Source organism: Panicum hallii, chromosome 9 (assembly GCF_002211085.1).
Source record: "Panicum hallii strain FIL2 chromosome 9, PHallii_v3.1, whole genome shotgun sequence".
NCBI classification, from domain to species: Eukaryota; Viridiplantae; Streptophyta; class Magnoliopsida; order Poales; family Poaceae; genus Panicum; species Panicum hallii.
Genome location: NC_038050.1, coordinates 5631064 through 5644220, shown reverse-complemented (window position 1 = coordinate 5644220; position 13157 = coordinate 5631064). Strand labels below are relative to the sequence as shown.

General features: G+C 53.1%; 3 protein-coding genes across 3 annotated transcripts; all 3 read right to left on the bottom strand.

The window, feature by feature from the left end:
* Positions 1–6: 6 nt before the first annotated feature.
* LOC112877227 (ankyrin repeat-containing protein At5g02620-like) lies at positions 7–1744 on the bottom strand. The gene is made up of 4 exons (XM_025941460.1): positions 1162–1744; positions 627–1071; positions 358–582; positions 7–262 (listed from the first exon to the last, which is right to left on the bottom strand). The coding sequence occupies exons 1-4, from the start codon at positions 1742–1744 to the stop codon at positions 7–9; spliced, it is 1509 nt and encodes a 502-aa protein (XP_025797245.1).
* Positions 1745–4431: 2687 nt separating this feature from the next.
* LOC112874018 (ankyrin repeat-containing protein ITN1-like) lies at positions 4432–5909 on the bottom strand. Its single transcript, XM_025937159.1, has 2 exons — positions 5640–5909; positions 4432–5560 (listed from the first exon to the last, which is right to left on the bottom strand). Exons 1-2 carry the CDS (start codon positions 5905–5907, stop codon positions 4488–4490), a joined length of 1341 nt encoding a protein of 446 aa, XP_025792944.1. The 5' UTR covers positions 5908–5909; the 3' UTR covers positions 4432–4487.
* A 1878-nt stretch (positions 5910–7787) lies between these two features.
* Positions 7788–9750, bottom strand: LOC112877210 (protein ACCELERATED CELL DEATH 6-like). Its single transcript, XM_025941440.1, has 2 exons — positions 9138–9750; positions 7788–9052 (listed from the first exon to the last, which is right to left on the bottom strand). The coding sequence occupies exons 1-2, from the start codon at positions 9748–9750 to the stop codon at positions 7941–7943; spliced, it is 1725 nt and encodes a 574-aa protein (XP_025797225.1). The 3' UTR covers positions 7788–7940.
* Positions 9751–13157: the final 3407 nt, after the last annotated feature.

Sequence of the window (13157 nt, the reverse complement as noted above, 5' to 3'; positions counted from 1 at the left end):
CTGTTTTTACATCGGCACGAAGATCACCTCCTTGCCCAGCATTAGGAAGACGACGGCCGGAGTGCTCATGCCGATGACGATGACGACGTAGGCCGGCCACCGTGATTCAGGATCTACGGTGATATAGACGGCGGTCATGAGCGAGACGAGCATGGCGAGGCAGGCGATGACGGTGAGCCTGTGGCCCCACAAGAGCTGGTCGACCTTGAACCTGACGGGGTCCAGCCAAGCCCAGATGAAGCAGAAGACGACGACGATGGAACTGCACATGGCGACGGTGTTGGAGATGATGAAGATATTGAACGCGATTTTGTCGCAGTGAACGGCGGTGCCATCATCTCCGTAGCCGCCGGGAACGCTGTGGCGGCGAAGGTTACGGTGGCGATGAGGGTCGCAACGAGGATGTAGGTCTCGACGATGCACTCGAAGTACTTGTCGTTGGAGGTCTTGCGGCTGGAGTAGGGAGCCAGAGGCGGCAGCTGCTGCTCGCGGCACCTCTTGAGCTCTTGCTGCTTGAGCTGCTTCCAGAGGTACATCTCGTAGGCGTCCATCTCGCCGGCGTGCAGCTTGACCTCGACGAGGCTGCGCGCCGTGTGGCCGTCGTGGTCGCGGACGCATGGGTCGACGCGTGGTCGTTGAGCAGCAGCAGCGCCGACTGGACGCGGCTCATCTTGGCGGCGAGGTGGAGAGGCGTGTCGCCGTCGTTGTCGACGCGGTTGAGCAGCTCCGCGGGGCGGACGTGGCGGAGCAGGCACCTGAGCGCGTTCGTCTTGCCGCTGGCGACGGAGATGTGGAAGGCGTTCCGGCCGCAGCTGTCCACCATCTCGGCCACGTCGGGGCAGCACCGGAGCAGCGCCTTGATGGCCGCCGTCGAGCCGTAGTGCGCGGCGACGTGCAGCGGGGTCTGCCGCTCCCCGTTGGGCTTGTAGGCCAGCTGCGCCTGCTTGTTGAGCAGCAGCTCCACCAGCTGCGACTTGTTCTTCTGCGCCGCGTAGTGTAGCGCGTTGTTGCCGTCGGAGTCTGTCAGGTCCAGCAGCCAGGCGTGCTTCTCCAGCATGATCTCCACGATCTCTGCATCGAAAAACAGTGCGCCTTGTAAGAATTTTGGTCATGGTGATGGTGTGCATGAGCACGAGTGTTTCTCTTCCTCAGCTCACTTACTGGTGTGACCGCCGAGCACGGCCTGGTGCAGGGCCGTGCCGCTGACGGCGACAGAGGGCACGTACTCCGCCTCGACCCAGGTGAAGTCGAATATCTTGCGGACGACATGGACGAGGCCCTCGCGGGCGGCCATGTGCAGCGGCGACTCCATCCGCTCGTTGAGGTCGTGGCCGTGGCTAGGATCCGCGTCCAGCAGGGCCTCCGCCACGGCGCTCCTGCGGTTCCGCACCGCCTCGTGCAGCGCGGTGTTGCCGGCCTTGTTGGTCATGATCAGAGGGCTCTTCCGGTCCTGCGGCCAGGCCAGGGCGCGGCCGACGAGCAGCTCCGCCGCCTCCAGCTTGCCCGCCTTGGCCGCCAGGTGCAGCGGGGTGTCGCCGTCGTCGTTCCGGGCGACGAGCAGCTCCTCGTTCCTGACCAGGACCTCGCCGGCGAACGCGGCGTGGCCGTGCAGGGCGGCGAGGTGGAGCGCCGTGTTGAGCTGGGGCGTCGTGGAGCTCAGGGCACTGGGGTCCTCGGGATCCACCAGCTTCCTCAGGCTCGCCACTTCCCCCAGCGTCGCCGCCTTGTACAGCGCCGGATCCATGCGTCTCTCGCTATCCATGCCTATGCAACCACAGATCGAACAGGGAACCTTTCTAGCTGCAGGCTCGGCTTTCAGGCTAATCTCAGTAAGTAGCTCAGATGCTCAATGCCAGGACAAGAACGACAGGAGAAAAAAAAAGTTGTTCAGTTGGTTAACATGAAACGTTGCCATAGTACTGACGACAGGGGTAGGATTAGGACAGCAGTTGCTATGTGTAGATGCTTATATGCTCGCACTTTGAACTTTCCAGCAAAGTGGGCTGCTTTCGTGGCATAAAACAACTGCAGTTTCTTGCAAATCAACCTTGGTATATTCCAGCTCTCTCTCCCTGCTGCCGCATCTGCAAGCATGCTTAGTCCAAATGGACCAAGTTTGGTATATGTACTTTATGGCTTAAATCAAGCATGATGAACTGAACTCATCGTTATGTTAGCCTTTAATGTCAACGAACATCCTACACAAAGGGAACAAATGAACAAGGATAGAGAATATAGACTCTCTCTTAGCTCATCTTACACAAAAAGGAGAATATAAACTGTCACCATAGGATCCTCACTATCAACGGATCTATAGGCCACAGCTGAAATAATAATTAGCTAAATAATATTTCCGATGATTAATTTTTTTGAGTTTTTGATGGACGTGCTTAATTTCTTGATTAAGGAGACAACAACCAGTAGGAGATGGCATGGTTGTGAACACTTCGAGATTAGATTGATAAGGCAAGGCAGACGAGAAGAAACTGTCAATTAGAAAAATTTATTTGAAATATTTTTATACATAGCAACTGTTGGACATTTCCGGGGGCTCTCTAAATTTTGAGTTTGTATCGAGTCAAAATAGGAATTATTCAAACAATTGAAAAATAAAGGGAAATGGGGCCGTTGGGTATGGCCGAACGGCCTAATTAGCGTTTCCGCTTGCACTCCACATTCACAAGTCACAATCCAAGTCGACTCCGGCCGGGCCACCATGGGCCTACGGTTCTCCTTTTCTCCGAAAAACCTATACATCTTTTGGAAGATTTTTTTCAACTTAACTTCCAATATTTAAGATTCGTGAGAGAGCTGTAGGCTGTTGGATCCTTTTCTCCTCCTTCTCCTCTCAGCATGTTGCCGTTGCTTCCCGCACCGCCGTTGCCTCCCGCACCGCCGGCCGCTTCGGCCACTATGTTAGGATTTTGGGTTGGGGGTCTGCAGGGGCAGGCGGGAGGTGGGGGAGCAGTCGGCGGCCAGGTCGCCGCCAGTCGGGTTGAGGCCAATGGCGAGGTTAGGGTTCTGGGGTTGCCAGGGCACAGGAGCTCCAATGGTCACCGGCGTTAGAAGAGAAGGGAGAGGAATCGACCGGCGATGGGCGATGGTGTGTGGGCGGGCGGCGAGGCGGTGGAGCGCCGCCGCCAGGGTGGTGGTTGCCGGCGGCCGGGCCAGATCTTGGGTGGGGGCGTGATGTCGGCGAGGCTAGGGGAGGGCGAGGATGCGCCGACGGTAGGTGGACGGAGGATGGTGCGGCAAGGCGGCGTCGGCGCTGCCGGCCGGGGTAGTGGAGGAGGCGGCAGGGGTGGGGAAGAAGATGAGGCGTCGTGGACCTAATGAGCTGGAAGATGGAGTCGCAATTCATCTTCCGGAAGGCATATAGTGTTGGAATTAGAGCCAAATTACGGTTCAATTTAATCCGAAACTCAAGATAAATCATGATAGGAACAAGAGCATAGTATATTGTGCTTGCAAGGAAGACAACAAGCATAAATAAAAAATTTAGGATGTACCTAGAGGCGGGGCTAGTGCCGAAGGCACCGGATGCGCCGTTACTCAATATTGCTAGTCGAGCCTGTTTGATGTAGCCGATCATGCCATGCAGGTGATCGCATTGCAGTTGCACCAACCACCAGGAAGTAGTCGTAGATATAATCAAAAGAGTCGAAGATGTAGTCGAAGCAGTCGGAGGCGTAGTCGAAGCAGTCGGAGGAGTAGTTGAAACCAGCAGTCGCGCTGATGCGCTCCCAAAAACTTGATCGCTCTTCTACTCCTCGGGTGTAGAGTCTTAGAGAAGAACGCAGCTTCGGAGGCCCGCTCTTCCGGATTGCCTGTGCACTCAGAAAGCCGGAACGAGGACAACAAAAGAGTAGCGCAATGTGGAAGAGGTTTCGTGTTATATATCACGGAAGATAAGAGAATAAGCTCCACTTTTATAGGCACTGGAGACGTCCCTTAAACGCTGCCATAAAAAGATAATAACTTCCAAGGCTGCTCGTTTTGAAACCAGCAAATCAATTGTCACTTATATATGGGCTATTGAACTTGTGTAATTAGGCTCTTGGACCCGATTAATCTAAGATATATAGGACCCCTTTTCTCCGCGGTGCGCGTGCCAGGCCTGCCGGCGCGCTTTGCTGCTCGCCCCTCGTCGTCTTCCTCGGCGGCTTGGGGCGCGCGCCACTTTGGTGCGTGCGGCGTACCCGGCAGTGTGATGGCGTGAGTGGAGCCGGCACATGTTGATGACTACTGTAGTAGCTACAGCCTACAGCGGGCCAGCGGCGCGAAGATCACTGAAGATATGTAGGAGATTGTCAGGAAAAATTAACAGAGCAAACCAGTCTCAAGCATCAGACATGCTCTAGGTTATTCTCATTTTTTATATGGTCTGATGGAGTTCAATAAAATTTAATCTACAAATTAACAACATATTTATATATTTCTACAAATTGCACGTGCATCTGGCACACGTTGATGACTGGGTCTGACAGTTATAGCGGCACGAAGATCACATCCCTGCCCAGCATGAGGACGACGACGGCCGGGGTGCTCACGCCAATGGCGATGACGACGTAAGCGGGCCACCGTGATGTGGGTGCTACGGTGATGTAGACTGCCGTCATGAGCGAGACGAGCATGCCGAGGCAGGCGATGATAGTGAGCCTGTGACCCCACAAGAGCTGGTCGACCTTGAACCTGACGGGGTCCTGCCATGCCCAGATGAAGCAGAAGACGACGACAATGGAGCTGCACATGGCGACGGTGTTGGAGATGACGAAGATCTTGAAGGCGGTGTTGTGGCCGTGAAGCGCGATGCCCTTGTTCTGGTCGTAGCCGCCGGGCATGGTGAAGGTGGCGGCGAAGGTGACGGTGGCGATGAGTGTGGCGACGAGGATGTAGGTCTCGACGATGCGCTCGAAGTACTTGTCGTTGGAGCCCCTGCGGCTGGGGTAGGTGGCGAGCGGCGGCAGCTGCTGCTTGCGGCACCGCTTGAACTCCTGGTGCTTGAGCTGCTTCCAGAGGTACATCTCGTAGGCGTCCATCTCGCCCGTGTGCAGCTTCATCTCGACGAGGCTGCGCGCGGTCTGGCCGGCGTGGTCGCGGACGCAGGGGTCCACGCGGCGGTCGTTGAGCAGCAGCAGCGCGCAGTGGACGCGGCTCCTCTTGGCGGCGACGTGCAGAGGCGCGTCGCCGTGGCTGTCGACGCGGTTGAGCAGCTCGGCGGGCCGGACGCGGCGGAGCAGGCACCGGAGCGCGTTCGCCTTGCCGCTGTCGACGGAGGCGTGGAAGGCGTTGCGGCCGTAGCTGTCCACCATCTCGGCCACGTCGGGGCAGTGCCGGAGCAGCGCCTTGATGGCGTCCGTCGAGCCGTAATGCGCAGCGACGTGCAGCGGGGACATGCCGTGGAGGTTGCGCTTGTAGGCCAGCTCCGTCCGCTTCTTGAGCAGCAGCTCCACCGCCCGCTGGTGGTCCTTCTGCGCCGCGTAGTGCAGGGCGTTGTTGCCGTCGGAGTCCGTCAGGTCGGTCAGCTCCGGCCGCTTCTCCAGCAGGATCTCCACGATCCCTGCTTGCAATTATATTTGTGAACGATGATTGATGTGCAATATTGATGCAAAAATTCTGTAATTTCTCACAGTGCTTACGGTGGTGGGTGCCGAGCACGGCCTGGTGCAGGGCGGTGCCGCTGAGGGAGACGGAGGGCAGGAACTCCTGGCCGACCCAGGTGTAGTCGACGATCTTCTGGACGACCTGGACGAGGCCCTCGCGGGCGGCCATATGCAGCGGGGACTCCATCCGCTCGTTGAGGTCGTGGCCGCGGCTAGGATCCGCGTCCAGCAGGGCCTCCGCCACGGCGCCCCTGCGGTTCCGCACCGCCTCGTGCAGCGCGGTGTTGCCGGCCTTGTTGGTCATGATCAGAGGGCTCTTCCGGTCCTGCGGCCAGGCGAGGGCGTGGCGGATGAGCAGCTGCGCCACCTCCAGCTTGCCCGCGTTGGCCGCCAGGTGCAGCGGGGTGTCGCCATCGTCGTTCCGGGCGACGAGCAGCTCCTCGTTCTTCTCCAGGACCTCGACGGCGAACTCGGCGTGGCCGTGCAGGGCGGCGAGGTGGAGCGCCGTGTTGAGCTGGGGCGTCGTGGAGCTGAGGACACTGGGATCCTCCGGATCCACCAGCTGCCTCAGGCTCGCAACTTTCCCCTGCGTCGCCGCCTTGTACAACGCTGGATCCATACGCCCCTCGCTATCCATACCTTGGCAACTACGATCGAAGGCTCGCTCTACTGTCAATCTGAACTCAGCAGATCGATTTCAGGACAAGAACACAAACAGGAACGAAAAGGTAGTCCACCCACAAGAAGCGATGATAAGTTGATAACATGCACACAGCACACCCTGAACTTTCCAGCACGCTGGGATGCTTTTTGTAACATACAAGAACTAATTACTTGCAAATCAATCCTGGTATATTCCAGTTTTGCTACTACTGCTGTATCTGCAAGCATGCTTAGCCCAAATCGGCTAAGTTTGGTATCTGCACTTTCTCTCTGGAAGTATGATGCCATCAACTTATCCTTCTGTTAGCCTTTAGGCTTTAGCATCAAGAACATCCTACACAAAGGACAGAAAACAACAATTGAGCAAGCAGCTTAGCCCTATTTGGCACCACTTATTTCCAGCTTAAACTAAAAATAAGTTGCAAGCGTGCCAAACACCTAATAGCTTTTTTTTAGCTCTATGCGCCTATGCGCTATGTTTTCTCCGCTTCGTCATTATCGACTGTGGGATGTTAGGATCCAAGCGCTAATGTTCAAAAGTGCTGAACTTTAGCACTATCTCATCCAAACAGGAGTAATAATAGGGTGGATTAAACTTTAGACCAGACTAAAAAACTTAGCACGAGGTATGAGTGCTAATAAATACTAAAATTTATCATTCAATTTTAGTCCATCCAAACAAACCTTATATCTCTCATAATCCATCCCTCGTGTCATCATGGATTGCGCCTCTGATGATGGTCCGGCACCGCGTCGCTGTCACATCTTTACTTGCTGCCCTCATTCTCTTCCCCACCCCTCGTGTGCAGCGTGCAGGCTTCCTCAAGTCTGAAACATTTAAATTAGCCTTCCCTCTCTATCCCTCGCTTGCAGGCTTCTTAAGGGCGCTAATGTAAAAATATGTGTAATCTGTAATTACTTTATTTAATCGTGTTTACAAGGATTTGAACTCGACATCCCTGATACTATATTGAATTGCACGTAGTGACCAATTCAACTCAAAAAGATAAAAGTTGTCAATTCACCTATGGACTTTGCTACAATACTCCAATTACAACGTTTTTCACTTTTCTATGTGAAAAGAGCATTCCAGAGAAGAGTTTGAGTGCTAGTCCTTCAATGTGAAACGGATTCCATCGATATGATGCATGTGAACAGAATAATTGATGGATAATTTTTCACTGCGAAAGTATAAACTTCAGGTGCGGGTGATGTATGTGCAGGAACACAGCAGAGATGAACAGTTGAGCTCGAGTCTATTCGAATATTTTTGCAGTCAAACGATTGACTCGGTACAACACTCAGAAGTAGCTGGGTTTTGTCCTGCAGGGGGCCTGTAGATTGTTGACCCACGCGTTCACATTTGAATTAATCCCGCGTGCGAATCTGATCATGGTACATGAGTCGCACATCTTTGTTTGGGACTAGTATTTTTCACTTGAAAATTGGCATGTCGATGTCTTGACGTGGTTCATGACATCGGGATGCTATTGCGTAAACCGGAGGAGGAACATGCCCGAGTCTCACGGTATTCCCCAATCTCATTTTTGAGATGGTTTGGTGGAACGTTTTGTTTACATACCAAGAGCATTTGATCGTATATACGACACCTTTCAAAAAGAACAACATTTAACATGTTTCTACAAATTATTCGAACGCGCAGCTGGCAGAGAGTTACGGCGGCACGGAAATCACCTGCTTGCCCACAAGGCGGACGACGGCGGCCGGAGTGCTCATGCCAATGGCGATGACGACATAGGCAGGCCACCGTGACGTGGGCGCTACGGTGATGTAGACGGTGGTCATGAGCGAGACGAGCATGGCGAGAAAGGCGATGAGGGTGAGCCGATGGCCCCACAGGAGCTGGTAGACCATGAACTTGATGGGATTCTTCCAGGCCCAGATGAAGCAGAAGACGACGATGATGGCGCTGCACATGGCGACGGTGTTGGAGATGACGAAGATCTTGAAGGCGGTGTTGTGGCCGTGAAGCGCGATGCCCTTGTTCTGGTCGTAGCCGCCGGGCATGGTGAAGGTGGCGGCGAAGGTGACGGTGGCGATGAGAATGGCCACGAGGATGTACGTCTCGACGCTGCGCTCGAAGTACTCGTGTCTGGCCCTGCGGCCGATGGGGACGGTGACGGGCGGCAGCTGCTGCATGCGGCACCTTTTGGACTCCTGGCGCTTGAGCTCGTTCCATAGGTACATCTCGTAGGCCTCCATCTCGCCGTCGTCCGACCTGATCTCGACCTGGCTGTGCGTTGTGCGGCCTTGGGCCGATCTGACCTCGAGGAGGCTGCGCGCGGTGTGATCGCTGCGGTTCCGGATGCAGGGGTCGACGCGTCTGTCCTGGACCAGCAGCAGCGCGCAATGGACGTGGCCCTTCTCGGCGGCGAGGTGCAGAGGCGTGTTGCCGTTGTTGTCTACGCGGTTGAGCAACTCCGCCGGGCGGACGAGGCGGAGCAGCCACCGGAGCGCGTTCGTCTTGCCGCTGGCAACGGCGGTGTGGAAGGCGTTGTGGCCGGCGGCGTCGGTCATCTCGGCGACGTCGGGGCATTGCCGGAGCAGCGCCTTGATGGCGGCGGCGGAACCGTAGCGCGCCGCGACATGCAGCGGGGTCTGCTTCTGGTTGTTGCACTTGTAGGCCAGATCGGCCCTGTTCTTGAGCAGCATCTCCACCGCTCGCTGGCGGTCCTTCTGCGCCGCGTAGTGCAGGGCGATGTTGCCGTCGGCGTCGGTCAGCTCCATCAGGGCAGGTCGCTTCTCCAGCAGGATCTCTATGATCCCTGTGATTTAATTTGTTGTGGGGTGATATGAGTGCAGGGCGTTTTATGCACGAGAGGAGAGAAATGGGCAGCGTGCTGTGTTTACGCGTGTGCCGGCCGAGCACGGCTTGGTGCAGAGCCGTGTCTCCGACGGACACGGAGGACTTGTACTCCTCTTCCACCCATGGGGACTCGAGAATCTTGCGGACGACGTCCTCGAGGCCCTCGCGCGCGGCCATATGCAGCGGTGACTCTTTCTGCCCGTTGAGGTCGTGGGCGCTGTCGGGGTCGGCGCTCAGCAGCAGCAGCGCCATGGCGCTCCTGCCCTGCCTCATCGCCTCATGCAGCGGGGTGTTGCCCGCGCGGTTGGTCATGACCAGGGGGCTCTTGGGTGGCGTCTCCTCCGCGGCGCAGTTGGGGTCCTTCTGCCATGCCTTGGCGAGGCCCACCAGCAGCTCCGCCACCTTCATCTTGTCCTCCTTGGCCGCCAGGTGCAGCGGGGTGTCGCCGTCGACGTTCCGGGCGACGATCAGGCCGTTGTTCTTCTGGAGGACCTCGCGGGCGAATTCGGTGTGGCCGTGCAGGGCGGCGAGGTGGAGCGGGGTGTTGCGCTGGGGCGTCGTGGAGCTCAGGATGCCGGGTCTGCCTTTGTCCTGCAGCAGCTGCTTCAGGATCGCCACTTTCCCATGCGTCGCGGCCTTGTACAACTCAGGATCCATGCTGACCATGCGTCTCTCTCTCTCGCCTAAGCAAAACACAAAAGGGTAACACCCCGCTGCACGAGGCGATGATAACATGCACACCCTGAACTTTCCAGCATGCTGGGATGCTTTTTGTAACATACAAGAACAAATAACTTGCAAATCAATCTTGGTATATTCCAGTTTTATTTGCTACTACTGCTGTATCTCCAAGAATGCTTACCCCAAATCGGCTAAGTTTGGTATCTGTACTTTTCCTACACAATGGGCAGAGAACATCCTACATCTTAGCTGATTATCTCTCCGTTTCGCTACGTTTGCCCATGGGCCATGGCCTTGGAAGAATCGTTCCACAATGTTTGGCTATTAAGGATACCAAGAACCAAATGCGTAGTTCCTGTAATGTTCCCGGTTCCTACCTCACTAAAGGTCGTGTTATTTACGGGTATATATGTGGTCACTTATTTTGATTGTTCATTTCAAACTATTATTTTCTTGATTATTGCGCGTGATGTTATGAACAAACATAGCAAAACAGAGTGAGTTAAAGATTTACTAGGTCCGTACCCGCGTGTTGCCACGGATCGAAAAATTTTAAGCATCAATTTCAGAACAGGGTAAAAGTAAGGATGAACAAATAGCTATCCAATCCAAGACCATACATGCAAGTCATAGCTTTGATGATCACGTGTGCAAGAAGCATATGCGTTCTCTCTTTTTTTTCGATAGGAGAAGCATATGCATTCTCAGTATTACTTACTCCAGACAACGTATAAATCTTGAATTATTGCTAAAGAGTGATAACAACGGTCCTAATACTTTTGGGGAAGTAATGCTGCATTTGTACATGTACCTGCCATTTAGTTGAAGCTGCGTCAAGTGGAGTTGCACAACAATAATCTGATATAACAGAATTTTATGATAACAAAGTTAAAATAGTTTGGATAAACATGTCCATAAATTTTACATCAACATTTGATACAGCACAAATAAGCTTTATCATCCGCATGCATCTGTGCAACTAACACACAGCTCAGTAAGAATGGTCCTAATTACGGCAAAATACTTGCACTTCCAGTAACAGAAGAAACTACACTTCGAGTAACAGAAGAAACTACATGCAAACATTTTCAAGGAAGAATGTGTTATCCAATGACTACACAAAAACAAGATCCTCAGCTTCTTTCAGAAAGAAAAAGGTGCTCAGCTTGAAGCAGACCCTCGACAACTCTCCAAAAGGACTCCCATGACTTCCACAGGTGCACTCAGAAGCAGCAAACATAATAGAGAAAATTTCCTGGAAGGTTCTGAAACAAATCACGCTTCCTTCTATGGTCCTGGAAAACTGAAACGCCCTTTTGTGGCCTCCTTTTTATTTTTTTCTCTTCCATGGTCCTCCCGTTAGACCCGTTAGCCCAATCTGCTAGGGTTTGAGGTTTGGGGTGAGAAACAAAAATTTCTTGGACTGAACTACCCCTGCCACTCCCACACACACCCCCGACCCCATCTCCCCCATCCTATCCCGTGAGCCCCTCGTCCTCTCCCGTGGCCTCCAGGCGGCGCGCGGAGGAGCAGCTCCCCAGGCGGCGGCACGCGGAGGGGCTCTCCCCAGGAAGCGGCGCGCGGAGGGGCCCTCCCCAGGGGCGCAGCAGAGGGCTCCCCAGGGGCACGCGCGGAGGAGGCCCACCCCCAGGGCTGCGCACGCGGCGGAGGCGCCAAGGGGGGCGCGCGCGCAACGCCTCGCGGCGGCCGCGTGCCTCCCGCCGCAGGTGCGCAGGAGCAGGCGCGCAGGGGCTCGCGCCCGCAGGAGCTCGGCGGCAGCCTTTTTGGCAAGGTAAATCTCCTCTATTCATGACAGATCTGCATGCGTTTTTTAGGGTTTAGGAAAGATTAGTATTGCTCATGTGTGTAGGATAATATAATTGACAGGATGGATCCAAAGTCAACTTATTTGTTGGAAATTAAGCTTCTTGGCAATCCAAAAAAGGTCAGAAAGGATGTCCGTTATTTTTGCTTTGACAAAGTTGTTGACAGTGATACAACAAATTTGAAAAACTTGGTCGATGAGATCACAGATATGTATCCACCAGGTTATCTAGAAGTAGCACATGTTCAGTACTACGATGCAGATTTGAAAAGCTTTCCAGTAGTTAATACCGGCCAAGAGTTGATGTTAATGTTTCAGAAACATATTAACAGCAAGGTCGTGCACATGTTTATTGCATATAGTGATCATCAGGATGCTATGAGCCTATCATTGAGTGGGAGGGTTATCCTAATAATAGCAATCAATTTTCTGAGCCTGAGCCAACCATACCTAGCAGCAGCACACAAGCAAATGAGGAAACTTCTACAAAAAACCCAATCACCGGGAATGAACATGTTGTTGTTGATGAGGAGGATCTGTATCTAAAGATCAAACCTGTACTTGATCTCACTGTCGTTGCTTGTAACAAAAAAACAGGACTATGTTCCCGAGGATGGGGATGAGCATGAGGATGAGGATGAGGATGAGGTTAGTGAGGATGATGAGGAGTTTGTTGGAGCAGCTCATGGGGAACCCATTACCTATGACAAAGAAGACCCTCCAATGATAGTAGGCTCCAGTTATCCGAATATGTATGAATTCAAGGTGGCACTTTCTCAGCATGCAAACAAACATGAATTTGAGTATAATACTATCAAGAGTGCACCGCATAGATGCACGGTATATTGTTCAAGAAAAGTTGAAGATAAGTGTCCCTGGAGGCTGCATGCTTCATCTAGGAGCAGGAGCTGCACTGTAGTGGTAAGAAAGAATCAACTGTTTTTTCCCCCTTTGTGCATGTTCATTTTTATTTGACAATGATATTTATTTGACCAAGCCATATTGTTGCAGGTGAAAAAGAATCAATTTGCTCATAGCTGCTCAAGCAGTCAAAGGAGTACGAAAGTGAAGAATGCAACCAAATTTTGGATATGCGAGAAGGTCAAGGATTGGCTCATTGCAGATCCTTGTATTGGAGCAAAAGAATTGCAGAAGAAGCTTAAAAAGTACTACAAGATGAAGATCAATTACAAGAGAGTTTATGCGGGTAAGGAACTAGCAACACAACAACTCTTTGGTGATTGGAATAACAGCTTTGATAATCTGTTTCGGTTCAAGGCACAAAATTGAGAAGTCTTGTCCGGGTAGTTTAATAATTATTGATCATTACACAATCAATGGCAAGATCAGATTTAGAAGATTGTTCTTTGCTTTGAAACCTTGCATAGAGGGGTTCCTAAATGGCTGCAGGCCATACTTGGCAATTGATAACACCTTTTTAACTGGCAAGTACAAGGGACAATTTGCTAGTGCCACCGCTATTGACGGCCATAATTGGATGTATCCAATATGTGTCGGGGTTTTTGCTTCTGAAGATAATGAAAATTGGATCTGGTTC

Excerpts from the sequence above, each read along its gene's own strand:
- LOC112877227 (XM_025941460.1), bottom strand. The coding sequence starts at position 1,744 with ATGGATCCGGCGCTGTACAAGGCGGCGACGCTGGGGGAAGTGGCGAGC. Across the intron at positions 583-626 it reads CTGCTGCTCAACGACCACGC|CCTCGTCGAGGTCAAGCTGC; the intron begins GTCGACCCATGC and ends CACGGCGCGCAG. Across the intron at positions 263-357 it reads GTAACCTTCGCCGCCACAGC|TTCCATCGTCGTCGTCTTCT; the intron begins GTTCCCGGCGGC and ends CGCCATGTGCAG.
- LOC112874018 (XM_025937159.1), bottom strand. The coding sequence starts at position 5,907 with ATGACCAACAAGGCCGGCAACACCGCGCTGCACGAGGCGGTGCGGAAC. Across the intron at positions 5,561-5,639 it reads CGTGCTCGGCACCCACCACC|GGATCGTGGAGATCCTGCTG; the intron begins GTAAGCACTGTG and ends AATTGCAAGCAG.
- LOC112877210 (XM_025941440.1), bottom strand. The coding sequence starts at position 9,750 with ATGGATCCTGAGTTGTACAAGGCCGCGACGCATGGGAAAGTGGCGATC. Across the intron at positions 9,053-9,137 it reads CGTGCTCGGCCGGCACACGC|GGATCATAGAGATCCTGCTG; the intron begins GTAAACACAGCA and ends ATTAAATCACAG.